We start from the raw sequence: 13,634 nt of genomic DNA, 5'->3' as shown, positions 1-13,634 counted from the left end.
TGGATGTGCACACACTTTAGTTGCCTTTGGTTTTACAGAGTTTACTTGTATTAATGCATTCACAGCTACATTGCATATTTTCGCTGCACTCTATATTTTTATACTGCATGAGAGAAAAACATGGAAGGCCAGACATGAGGGAAGTTGTGCAGTCTGAGCTGGTGGCACAGCCTGCACCTTCATGTTCTTGTACAAAAGCTTTTGACTGCAGCTCAAGTACTGTGCCAGAAGGCAGTCATGTGACCACATTGGAATTCAACCATTGTTTTAAGCAGCAGAGCCCTTTCTACCCTGTTAGACATAACTTGCTAGGCTCACACATGCTGTTTTTCCTTATTTATTTTATCCAGGTTAAACAGGAACTCAGGCTGAAAAGTATCCGAACTTGAATTTATGTTGGGAGACATGGTCAGATTTTTCTATTTCTGTCAGTGTGCTTTTATTGGAAAGGATGGTGTGTGGTTGGTAATATGGGAGTTTATATCAATCACTGTAACTTGGAAAATAAAACATTCATAAGCTCTGTCTCCTTCTTTTGAACCCTGGTTGGAATGTCGAGGGTCACATGTGTGTTGACACATTACAAAGACTGTACAATTCAAAAGAAAGACAAACATGCATCATTAAGAACACACAACAAACCACAAACAGTGGTGAACGTGCACACTGTTCTTGACAGAGCTGCACATCCTTACGTTAATTGCTTATTGTCTTTTCATTAAACTTTTTTGTACATGTACCCTATGACGTAATCCATGGTCTATGCTATTTCCTTTTGGGTTCATTATTATTGTCTGTCTCTTCCTGGTAATGTCAGTGCAATGCAAAACTACCAGTAAACACAGAACACAGGTCATTCTTACACTCGCCGTCAACACATTTAAACTGTTCATTAATATAGACTACCTGCTTCAAACTGGGATCGTTTATAGCACTGACAATCCACTCTTACCGAACTGTCGTGTGTTTGTATTTATTTTAGTCATCGGAGTCGAGATGAGGAACGCGTATCCAAACCAGCCATGTCCACACCGGTCAAAAGCTCTGATGATGGTGTCTTGTCTCAGGCCAGCGACCAGGCCAGCTCCAGAGATGACAAACAGTTACCTCCACTGCCTGGTAAAAGAAAAAGGAATTACTGTAGTTTCTAACATTGACTTCTTTCACTGCCTTACATCTTAATTCATAGCCTTAATTCAAGTGGAGTATATTATTGTGTCTGGTATTAATTAAGGTGGTACTTACATTTAGCTAGCTATCTTTACCATAAGCAGAAGCAAATGTGATGCAGTTTTGAGAGCTCAGTGTTTTCTTTCTTTGTGTGTAAGTGTGACATTCTTCTCCTATGTGTGCCAGAACCAAAGCCAGTGTATGCACAGCCTGGTCAGCCTGACGTGGATCTTCCTGTCAGCCCGTCAGACGCCCCTGTACCAAGTGCTGCTCATGATGACAGCATTCTCAGGTAAACGTCCAGTTGTTGTCTATCAAGTCACTGTACAATAATGAATGCACGCTAGGCCTAATGCGTATACTGTATATCTGCTGCTGATATTTATGTAAAAAATAGGAATTAACTTCTACTAGTCACTGGTAAACATGAGTGAGCCCATTTACCTTACTCTTTTTGGCTTTGAGTAGCCTATGCTATGCTTGAATAGCTGGCTGAGCTTTTGTGTTATTGTGCATTGCTGACCTCTTTACTTAACTCGATCTCTCTACCTGTGTTTTCCTGCAGGCCAAGTATGAAGCTGGTCAAGTTCAAGAAGGGAGAGAGTGTCGGCCTGCGGTTAGCTGGAGGGAACGACGTGGGAATTTTTGTGGCAGGAGTTTTGGAAGACAGTCCTGCAGCCAAGGAGGGGCTGGAGGAGGGGGACCAGATTCTCAGGGTATGTTACACTCCATTACTTAAGCAACAAAAAAGCCAAGTGTATTGTCTATGTACTGTATATGCTTCACCAGCTTTTAGATGTGAGCATGTAGTTGCTGTCATTTCATTTTGCTAATTTAATGGTTTGCCTCCTCCTACTGTTGAATAGTTGATTAATTGATCTTTACAGCTTATTGCGTATCTTTACATTTTAAGGTTATTTATTATGTCACATTAAAGAAGAGTATGCTATAGGCTATAATGCATCAATACAATTATTATTTCCATTATTAATTAAGATGGCTAATGTGTGAGGATGGAAGGTGAAGGCAACATAACATAACTCTTTTAGCTGTGGTTAAAAACACTACACACATCTGTGAATATATTGAAAGTTGGCAGTTGTTGGCCAAATTGGAATATTTAACATACCACTCAACCCTCGTGTACATGATACATATTTAGATACGGAAGCTGTCACAACTGCAGTTATTGTTAAAGTAATGAGTAACGTCCAGTGTAGATGTTTTCATTTTAATGCGATGTAATTGCTCTATCCCGGCTTAGTATTTTGTACCTAAAATGACATTTCTAAGCTATTGTTTTCAGAGTTCAGTCACATATTTTGGAAAGTATCAACTGTTGCACATTTTTTCACTTAACTGAAAGTGGGTGGAACATCTGGTGTTATTGTAAAAATAGAGAAGCCATAGCTGCCCACACTAACTTAGACAATAAATGGTGAACTTATGTGATCCAAGGCCACAATTGGTTTACTTCTGTATAAAGAGGGAATACCGTACAATGTGTCAATATGAGTCATTCCCAGGCTGTGCTTTATGTCAGAACTCTCCTTGTTTCCAATGTGAGGACACAATAGAGGTCCTTTTTCCATTCTGACCTTGGAACAGTTGACTGTCTGTTTCATTGGACACTAGAGAAACATTGTTGTTGGGATGATGGAAACCCTCTTGATGTCAGTGTTGGATCCATTCTGACTTGTTTATACAGCAGTGTCGTACTTTCTGTGTAGTTCAACTTACTGTGTGCAACAGAGTAACCAGTGATTGTCCTTAGCAGTGATGCTAATTTTGTCCTTTACCAGTAGTCGGCCCTGTCAACAATAAATTAATAATTAAATGGTGGACATTGTTTTTCTGTACGGTAATAAAACAAATCGACCTGGTTATATTAAAAGTCAGGCTCAGTTAGCACCACACCCTGTGGCATTATTGATCTTTTTTAAAATGGAGTCACATTGGTTTCATAGAAAATAGTCCTCATACCTGATGCATGGTGGATTGACTTGTTAACTGTTTCTCTAGCTGCTGGAAAGAGTTGATAAACAATAACAGATGTTCCTAAATACAGTTGCATACATGTCATCAGTCTAGGAAATCCGTCAGTGGTAACCGCCACTAACACGGACTTCTACTAGTAAGGAGTGAAACTGAAACTGAAATACTTCACTTCCAGTATCACTTTAGTATTAATGTCTGAAGCTTGTAATCAGAGTACTTCTGCTCCTGGACAGCTCTTCTCTGCTTGCTCATGGGCTGTGCTTAAAAATGCTTGTTTAACATAGGCATCAACCTAGTGACACAACTTAGAAAGTCTGTATTTATTTTTCTGACAGCTACACTCTGTCCTTCGTCTTCTTCCAGATTTCTGTATTTTCTTTTAACAATTATTCATTCACAGCCTTGGTACGTAGCTCTGCTGTTTTCAGTATGAAACTAACCTCCACAAACTGTATCTGATACACAGATCTCTTTTGTCACTGTGTTTTGTCACCTTCCGTTGATGCATGTAAAACATCTTGTATTCCTCCCACCCAACACTGCAGCCCTCTCCTTGTGTTTGCATATGTCCTCCCCACTGAACAAACACATCTTGAAGACTTCCAGTATATTGTTTTCCATCTTAAGCTGGCTTCCCTTTGGTCACGGTGTGCTAGCTGGAGATAAAGACGTCAAGCCCTTGTTTCTGGGAAAGATAAAGGTGTCTTTCTGAGGTTCAGTGACTCAGTCCACGTGTTTCTGGTCCCCCTGCTGACCCACAGGCAGAGTCAATAAACAGCAGTAATTGTGTTCAGGACAGCAGCAGGAGATCAGGGGTAGGCTGCTCGGCTGTGGGGGGAGTGCATCGCCCTGCTTCTGTTTTTCTTTTCTTTTTTTCCCTTGTGTTCTTTAAGATAGAAGCTGAGTGAAAGCTTTGGTCAAAAAACAAATGAAAGTTGCAGAAAGGCAAAAAAGGTGTCACAGTTCAGCCTTGCAGCTTTCAACAGTCCTTCTGATTATTCCGCTAACCCGAACCCCACTGAAAGATTCAAATTGGTGTAGTCGACCAGATTTAAAAAAGAACCTTGAATTTATTTGTTCTGTCTCTGCATCTGTAGGTGAACAATGTGGACTTTGCTAATATCATCCGGGAGGAGGCTGTGCTGTTTCTGCTGGATCTCCCAAGAGGAGAAGAGGTTACTATTCTGGCCCAGAAGAAAAAGGATGGTGAGTGTTGTCAGGGTGTAGTGCTGTGTTCCTAAACTCATCAGAACCAAACCACAAAACCTGCTCTCTAACACTTTAATCACTTCTCTTCTGTTCTGTTTTGCTCCAGTGTATCGGAGGATAGTGGAATCAGACGTGGGTGACTCCTTCTACATTCGGACGCATTTTGAATATGAAAAGGAGTCGCCGTATGGGCTGAGCTTCAACAAAGGCGAGGTATTCCGCGTGGTGGATACACTCTACAATGGCAAATTAGGCTCCTGGCTCGCTATCCGTATCGGCAAGAACCACCAGGAGGTGGAAAGGGGCATCATCCCTAACAAGAACAGGTAAAAGATGTTTGAGGTCACACCTTTTAATACCTGTACAGCTTGTTCTGGCACTTGATGAATGGGCGAGGGCAGAGGCAGTAGGAATTAGAAGCATTGTGGTACATCTGACGGTTGGAAGGGAAGGTTTGAGTACAGAGTTTTATTTTTAACAGCTGCTCAGTTATTCTGCTTTTTGTTGCTTTTTGCACATTTATTACGATTTATACTGATTTGAAGTCAGGGTATCCTCAACATGTCTTCAGTCAGTGAATCCTTATCATGACCGGACGCCCATTTACAACCCAGTACAGTTAGATTGTAGTTTTGACTGAAATCCTTTAGGCTGACCTTACACCCACTCTTTCCTGTCCAGAGCGGAGCAGCTTTCCAGTGTGCAGTACACCCTCCCTAAAACACCAGGGGGTGACCGAGCAGACTTCTGGAGATTCAGAGGACTGCGAAGTTCTAAGAGGAATTTGCGGAAAAGCAGGGAAGACCTGTCAGCCCAGCCGGTTCAGACCAAGTTCCCTGCCTATGAGAGAGTAGTGCTGAGGGAAGGTAAGAGTACAGAGGCCAAGGTAGTTACAGCAATAAAGTGAAGACACTTGATTTGATTTTCTTTTTATTGTAGGACAATAATTTACAAAGAATTAAACCGATTTATTACAACTGAAACAAACATACTGTTGTCCCTTAAGCTTGGTCTTAGATCTGTAAGATCTTTGTAAGCACTGAATAAATTGTGAATTTGATGATATGTAAACCTAAGAGCACAGCATAGATATTTAAGTGCACAGGTAATGTAAAAGACTGTCAGCCACATTAGTGGCTAGTTTTGCGTCATGCTAACCGTTGGTGATCTTGATCCCCTTCTAACACAGCTGGGTTCCTGAGGCCTGTAGTTATCTTTGGACCAATAGCAGATGTGGCCAGAGAGAAACTGGCCAGGGAGGAGCCAGACATTTTTGAACTAGCAAGTAAGTAATAAAAAAAGCTCCGTCTCTCTGTCCAATGTTTTGTGTAGTTTCCTACTGTGTGTTTTGGTCTGAGATCAGACTTTACTTATTTACTTTAGTTACCCATTACTGTTACGTCCCTGTTGGCTCTGTGTCTCTTGTATGTAGCCTATATATTTTAAAATGTATGTATAGCTTGAAATGTCTGTGCATATGTGTTAATGCTCTTTGGAACCAAGGTAGTGTAGAAAGTAAATATACCAGGTCAGATGATAGTACGGTAAATACATACATGAAATGCTGTAGGAGTGTAAAGACAACCCCTGTCTTTCCTATGTAGTTACAACCTATAGACAGTTGGACCCATATAATTTGCCTTTTAAGTTTCTCTTTTGCCAGTAGTAGTTTTACTACTACTAACTAATTCCAGTTTGTTTCAGTAAATCTGTTGATCAGGTTAGTCAGGATTTTATATTGTCCCTCTTCCTGATTTTCTTTCACTCTCTCAGACTTGAAGTAGAGCTGAAAACATTTTAGTTTCAGTCTTCATCCACCTCCCCTTACTTCTTCACATTTGAAGCGTCTTTAGTGTGTGGTTTTTTATTTTGACACTCAGTACTGAATTGAAATTACTTGGAAGTGCTCTGCTCATGCCAGTGCAACCAGATAAACATTCAGAACGCACCCACGTAAAACAGTGTTTCCATTCCTTGATGTTTTGTTTGCACCACTCCAGTGATGTCTGTGTAACTGTATTTTCTTTTCAGAAACACAGCAACAACAAGGAGGGGAAAGTATGTCACTTAGTGTATCAAATTTTTATTTCTTTTATTTGATTCAGTGAATGGCAGATCATCTCTGAACTAGTGTTTGGTGGCTAGCTCCCTATTTTGTAGATGTTTAAACAACAGCCTTGTCCTGGTTGATGTATACAGGGGAATAGCACTTAATTTAATTTTCTTTTAAGACATTTGGCAGTGACTCTCCTATCATTGTATTTCAGCAGTGACACCCAGTATTGCAAAACTAAAGAGAGCAGACATGAAGAAATGTCACACTGACACATAGCATGTGCTTCCCAGACACTGTGGTGATTGGGAGTGTTATTGCGTTTTGTTTTTCTGGGAGTGAAGTCTAATGCTCAAATTGAAAGTAAACAAAAACATATCAGTTCAAGGTTCAACCATGAGCACTCTCAACATTTGAAACTTGTGTCTATGTAGCTGTGTGTCAGTGTGATAGCTTCTCTAGTCATTAGTTATATAAATAGATTAGTCAGTGGAAATGTCTGCAAGAAGAAAAGATCATATCATTAAATTCAGTGGTATTCCTCTGCTAAATGCAGGTCTAATTATGCAGAATGACAACAGCAAAGCTGCATGTCAAGCTGTGCATTTTAATATGCAGCACAAACTGAGATGTGTGTCGTGGTTTCTTTAAAGTTTCACAAACCCCATGTACACGTAAATGCACAACATAATAGGAAGTTGCCAGGAATTACTAGACAATGAATATTTAATTTTTATGTATTGTGTATGTATTGACCTCTCCGCCATCTTTTTACCACCCCGATTTGTTCATGAATGAAATCACTCTAAAAAAAGAAACCAAAACTGTGGCTTTTTTGGAAGTGCCAATTAAAGGTGGTTTCTAAGCTAGTTCTAAAACCCATTCATCTATTTTTGTTCAGACCATTAAATTACACCATTATGGATCCTGTTTTTAAAAAATACCCATGAGACTAAGCACATGGGTGGCATGAACTAGGATAAAATTATCTCTGAAAATACTAAAGATGTTCTATATATGTGAGGTCTTCATATGATAAGGTGAAACTCTGCTTGTGTGTAGTTATTGTCCTAAGTGAATGCAGGACCAAAAATAAATGGGCACAAGAAAGTATTTGCTATTTTATGGCGCAAAGTTCCAACTACAGTGAAAAGGGGGCATGCGCTAAAAGTGTGGTGCTATTAAGTTTCTTCATACAATGCCGTCAGTGTTGTATTCGTGTGTGTGTGTGTGTCTGTGTGTGTGTGTGATTGTGTGTGTGTTTGCCACGGTCTCATTAATGCAATGAAGCGATGGAAAACCGGCAGATGTCTCAGTCACTATCAAAAATGACCCTTCAAATAGCAGAAAAACAGAGACAAGCTCACATGTGGTGTTAAACGTTGCTGCATACGCTTGAAACTCTGCGTGCATGGCTATGTTTATTTGCTCCTCTAAAGCATCAAAATTTATTTGATAATTATGAGAAGTGTTTGTGGATCATAGGTCCTATTAGAACTTTAGCCCGGCCACACCATGTGTCGGAGTCTGTACTGTACTGAACATCCAGCTCAGATGACTGCCCTCTTTTGAACCTTGTGTTTCTAGGCAGGAAACCATTGCTTATCTTTGTTTGAATCACAAACTCCTCTTCACATCCTTGCTTAAATCCTCAAGGCTTACAATGACACTGTAGTCTCATTAATCCAAGATGACCCTCCTGCTCTTGTCTGTGCATATTTAATGCAGTGTTCTTCACATAACACATTTCCTGCACCATAATTTATACTGCTACATGCACTTGCACACACACATTCATTAAACACTTAATTCCATCTCCTAAATCTACCCAAAAAAAACCTAATGACTGCTGCATGAATTGGCTGCTGTCCTCATTTTGTCTTTTTTACCTAGCTGTGTCCATAAAGGCACACTTGTCCACTCCTATACGAAGATTATTGTTCTGTAATTAACTGATCTATTTATGGGAGTCGACAACTGCACGCCAAAAGGATGTCTAATTGGGACACAGCCTGTGTTTATTGTTGTTGGTCTCTCGTGCTGATGTGATGCAGTGACAGTGTCCGTTTGTCTTCCATAGAGAGTGAACCCAGGGATGCTGGAACCGACCAGAAAAGCTCTGGCATCATTCGCCTGCACACGATTAAACAGATCATTGACAGAGTGAGTGAAACTAGATAAGCACCCATGCTGATATAAAAATATGAAGGACGGAGGGAAAAATGTGTTTTGACAGATTTGTTGTGGTATTAAAAACATGGTAAGGACAAAAAAAAATGCAAAGCTCACTGCTGCCCTCTGGTGTACGGGGTTCCTTAACACTACCATGTGTCTGAACCTCGGGAAAGTTGTGTATTTTTATTGTGGCTCACTTAAGAACAGTTCACTTAAGAAAATCATTGAATTTGTGAAATTTACCTCATAATCTGCTGCACACAGTATGTGGAAAAAATACCAAGAGCTGCGTAGAATTCTAGGTTTAACTGGCATGTGTCAATGTTTTTCTGTTTTTGATTTTTGTGAATGCAGGACAAGCATGCTGTGCTGGACATCACCCCCAATGCAGTGGACCGTCTGAACTACGCTCAGTGGTATCCCATCGTGGTGTTTCTCAACCCAGACACCAAGCAAGGCGTCAAGAACATGAGGACCCGGCTCTGCCCTGAGTCCAGGAAGAGTGCCAGAAAGCTTTATGACCGAGCCCTCAAATTAAGGAAAAACAACCACCACCTTTTCACCAGTGAGTTCAGTGGGCGAACTAGAATGTAATCCACAAGTCTGGAGGAGGAGATGGTTTGATTGGGAAAGACTTCTCAAGGGACAAAGACACATTTTACACACACTTGACAGTTGAGTACTGCAGTGTTGTGTTGGAGGCTGTCGCAACACTTCACTTGTGCCTTACTCAGTTGTGTTAAAGTCATTACAAATGCTCGTTGAGCACTGTCACACAGTAACACTCCCCAGGCCCTTCACTCAGCATGCGCTCGCTCCATCAACGTGCTTGGATCTTGCGTTAGGAGCATCTATTGATGGAGTCCTAGAGAGCATTCCTCTTTGCTCACATTTGAAGTATAAACGTGCATTCTTCACGCATCATCTTTAGTTTGTCTTTTACTGTTAATGCTTCATATAACACTTAAAGAATCCAGCAAAGTTTAACTCTCTCTAAAATGGGTAAAAGGTCAAAGCAGCAAGAAAAAGTCTCTAGAGTTCTATATGTTTATACAGATGAATACTGAATGAATTCTCACTGGAGAGATTTGTTTTGTTTTTTATTTTGTTTTTTATTTCAGCAACGATTAACTTGAACAGCATGAATGATGGCTGGTTTGGAGGACTGAAGGAGATGATCCAGCAGCAACAGAACCAGCTGGTGTGGGTTTCAGAGGGCAAGGTAAGACATGCAAAAACAAACGAACAAGCAAACATAGACTGGCCTGGATTATTTCAAATTCCACTTTCAAATTTCCTTCTCTCTAAGGCTGATGGGGCAACTGATGATGACCTGGATATCCACGACGACCGCCTTTCCTACCTGTCGGCGCCAGGCAGTGAGTATTCCATGTACAGCACCGACAGCCGGCACACCTCCGACTACGAGGACACTGACACAGAGGGCGGAGCCTACACCGACCAGGAGCTGGACGAAACGCTGAATGATGATGTGGGCCCGCCCACGGAGCCCGCCATCACCCGCTCCTCGGAGCCCGTCCGCGAGGACCCGCCTGTCATCCAGGAGCCCCCGGGCTATGCTGGCTACCAGCACACAGTGCAGCCGGACCCCCTGAACCGCATCGACCCAGCTGGGTTCAAGGCACCAGCGCCGCAGCAGGTAGCGTTTCTGAGAGCTGTACGTCTTCCCTGTTGTCTGGAGGACGTGGTGTGCGTTAGAAGGGTTTTCTGGAGGCGTTATTGAAGGCACTTTTTTATTTTTACAGTTATTCCATCTAACTACTGTTACACAACAATATCAGTGGGAAAGTGAAAACTTTTGTGGTCAGGTATTTATCACAATATATATAAATTATATATAATATATATATATATATATATATATCTATATTTATGATATTTATTTTATCTATTTGCCTCGATGTGTTTGTTGATTGATGTTTGTGAGTGTGTTTTTTTATTTTTGAAAAGGAGAAGTTGATAAGTTTTACTCTGGTACTGTGTATTACCACAAGCTGTCTTATCAGTGCGACTGTTACTAATATCACTGGGAGAAAAAAAGTATATGTTTGTCCAAGTGTCTGTACAAGTACTCACCTATGTGCACTTCCTACCTTTGTTTGACCTATGATTGGGACTCTGACAATACGACACCAGAAAGTATTATGTGCATGTTGGAAATGCCAGTGTTAATCCCGTGTACCTGTGAAATGTATTTATTAATACCCGATTGGCAGTTGTGATATCTAAATCTATCTTTGTCGTCTCATGATGTGTTAAAAGCGGAAAAACTCCTGTATTGTAACCGTAGAATTAAAATCCAATTAGTATTCTCCAATGATGAAAACTTGTCCTGCTGCTAATTCCTAACCCTCACGTGCGATCGATTGGTCTACAGCTACTGCTAATTGTGGAGGTCGGGTGATTGGCCGTTTGCGTCAGTGTTAAGCCGTAGGTACAGATGAGGAGCAGGCCGTTGTACAGGGGCTCAGAAGCTAGTGACACTTGTGAGTGCTGCACCGTAGTGTGTCAGCGCGTGTTATTAAACATTTCTGAACCACTTCACAGAAAGCAGAGGCCGCTGCCATCCCTAGCATCTCCCAGCAGCCTGATCCCCTGACTGAGACAATGCCCCCTGCTGTCGACGTTACTGTAAAAACTGTAGGGGCTCTGAGCCCTGATGTGGCTCCTGCAGCTCCCTACAGCCACCCAAGCCCCATCCCAGAGGCTGGCTCACTTAGGAGGCCAACCCCTGAGCTGGCCCCTCAGAGCATCTCGCCAGAACCTCTGCATCCTGGACTGGCCAGTTCAGAACCAAAGGTATTCATCTGACCACCAATGGACGCTTCGGGACCTGGTCTGGCTCGGCTCGGCTCGGCTCGGTCTGACTCGGCTGACCTCCTGTGCTGCTGCTGCTGCTGCCTGTCTACCTACCTGCCTCCTGCTGTCATGCTTCTCTCTTTCTCTCTCTCCTTCCGCCCTGCATGTCTGCTGACCACGGTGCTGCCCGGAAGAGGCCGTTGCGTGTGTTTGCGTGTGTGAGAGAAAGTGAGGCTGTGCAGGATTGTTTATTTGTGTGTGTGTGTGTTTGTGCACATGCCACAGTGCAAGCGAATGCCGGTAAACAGCAGTGGGCTTGAAGGTGATGGCTGCACTGAAATGCCGGTAGTGAGAATCCTGCACTGTTGCTTATCCTCTTTGCATGGCTGCAACTTGTTTGCCTTTTTTCTCTGTTAACCACTAGAGGTAGATCTGTTTGTGCTGTATTTATCGGTGCAGAATGTACTTGTAAAAGTAGCCATTCATTTTCACGCCAATTTATCTCTGTTGTGCCCAGCATCTGGCCACAAGCAGGGAAAATCTGACCATGTGAGACTCAAATGTTCTTGAGATTTGGATGGATAATTAATGGCTACTTCTCAAATATCAGTATTTTAAACATGTTTTTCTTTTTTTTCTTTTTTTCTTTTTTTTACTTTTTTATTTGGTACAATGGTTATGTGCTTGTATTTTTTTAATATTGTGGATGCCTACGTTGTCTCATAATTGCAACAAGACAATGGGTGACATTTGTTTTGCTACTACACGTGTAGAAGTGCATGTGTTACGAGTGAAGACACCACAGACTTGAAGTTTATTCACTGTGTGTATATATACGTGTATATTTTGGTTTTACCAGTATAGTTATATATATTACATTCTCATACATAAGATAAATGGATCCCATTGTTTTGTTGCATCTTTTTACAACTTTGTTGTTCTTTTTTTGTGTTTTATTTTAGTGATTAATTTACACTTGCAGTGTGAGTACATTGTGAAGTTTGTAAGCTGCAACATTTGGCTGTGCTCTTATTTCTGTTTAATATAATATAATAACCCCTCCCTCTCAGTTTCTCTATTTCAGGTCTTTCCCTTCTTATTTCTTCTTCTGCAGTTATTTTAACGGACTTGTTTTAAAGTTTCTTTTAACTTTTTACTGACTTTTGTCTGTCCAGTTTTTCATGTCACATGTTTTACATTTGTGCAGTGTGGTAGTGAGTCCTGTGCAGCTTTTAACCCTTTTTCTTTGTTGTGTATTTTTTTTTCCCGGTAGATGTTTCAGAAGGATCCATACAGCGCAGACAACACAGGGAGAGTTGGTCACACCGTGAAGCCGCCGACTTACAGCCATCAGCAGGGGTATCAGCCTGACCAGCAGCCATACAGAGATTACGACCACCCACCCAATCGGTATGATGTCAGCAGCAGTGGAGTCAGCAGTGGAGGTGGTTACCCAGAGCCAAAGTACCGTAACTATGACTCTAACCCGCCGTACGAGAACAGTGTGCCTCACTTCGACCAGCAATGGAACCCCTACAACCAGTCACTCTCTACTGCCAATTCCCAACCCTACGATCCCCGTTTGCCATATGGTGATGGCCCCGATTCCCAGTACCCACCTCCACTGCGCTACGATGAGCCGCCACCACATCAGCCATTCGACGGGCGGCCTCGTTACGGTAAACCCACAGGTCCTGGACCTGTTCGTTACGATGACCCGCCACCTCCCGCTCCGGTGTCTGATCTGCACTACGACCCAGATACTCACCTGAACTCGTACCCACCAGCTGCCCGCTCCCCAGAGCCCGCTCCCCCGCGGTTTGCCTACAACCAGGGACCAACGACACAACAGAAAGGCTACAAACCTCAGCAGTATGACTCTACTCCTCTGAACTCTGAAACCAGCCCCACACCTCCTCCTAAGGCAGAAGCCCCCTCGCCCTCCCCTGCTGACGTTCCGAAACTTGCACCCGCCAGAGATGACCAACAGGAGGATGATCCTGCCATGCGGCCGCAGTCAGTCCTAACACGGGTCAAGATGTTTGAGAACAAACGCTCCGTGTCCGTGGACCGCGCCAGAGATGCAGCAGATCCACCTGGAAGCAAGGTAAACTCTTTGGCTTCATCTATGTTCATAATTTGTGCTTAGCAATTACAGAAGTTACCTTGTGCATGTCCTTTTTCAGTAAATTAGCACATCGAATGGTGA

The 13,634-nt window shown here is 42.3% G+C and overlaps 1 protein-coding gene across 8 annotated transcripts in view; it reads left to right on the top strand.

The window, feature by feature from the left end:
* The window catches only part of tjp1a (tight junction protein 1a), an 86,423-nt gene that overhangs the window by 65,420 nt on the left and 7,369 nt on the right, over window positions 1-13,634 (top strand). For 3 of the 8 annotated variants that reach the window (XM_047581719.1, XM_047581722.1, XM_047581723.1), the window contains 14 exons: window positions 983-1,119; window positions 1,357-1,462; window positions 1,736-1,886; window positions 4,266-4,374; window positions 4,484-4,703; window positions 5,059-5,243; window positions 5,567-5,662; window positions 6,409-6,435; window positions 8,511-8,593; window positions 8,960-9,170; window positions 9,727-9,827; window positions 9,915-10,265; window positions 11,174-11,425; window positions 12,699-13,532. In XM_047581719.1, the coding sequence (XP_047437675.1) occupies window positions 983-1,119; window positions 1,357-1,462; window positions 1,736-1,886; window positions 4,266-4,374; window positions 4,484-4,703; window positions 5,059-5,243; window positions 5,567-5,662; window positions 6,409-6,435; window positions 8,511-8,593; window positions 8,960-9,170; window positions 9,727-9,827; window positions 9,915-10,265; window positions 11,174-11,425; window positions 12,699-13,532 (2,863 nt within the window). The remainder of the gene's footprint in view (window positions 1-982; window positions 1,120-1,356; window positions 1,463-1,735; window positions 1,887-4,265; window positions 4,375-4,483; window positions 4,704-5,058; window positions 5,244-5,566; window positions 5,663-6,408; window positions 6,436-8,510; window positions 8,594-8,959; window positions 9,171-9,726; window positions 9,828-9,914; window positions 10,266-11,173; window positions 11,426-12,698; window positions 13,533-13,634) is intronic. The other 5 variants (XM_047581720.1, XM_047581724.1, XM_047581725.1 and 2 more) reach the window with 2 other exon arrangements.

The sequence above is a fragment of the Mugil cephalus genome, chromosome 3 (assembly GCF_022458985.1).
Source record: "Mugil cephalus isolate CIBA_MC_2020 chromosome 3, CIBA_Mcephalus_1.1, whole genome shotgun sequence".
Taxonomy (NCBI): domain Eukaryota; kingdom Metazoa; phylum Chordata; class Actinopteri; order Mugiliformes; family Mugilidae; genus Mugil; species Mugil cephalus.
The sequence above is the reverse complement of the archived record's forward strand: the minus strand, read 5'-3'. Positions and strand labels throughout refer to the sequence as shown.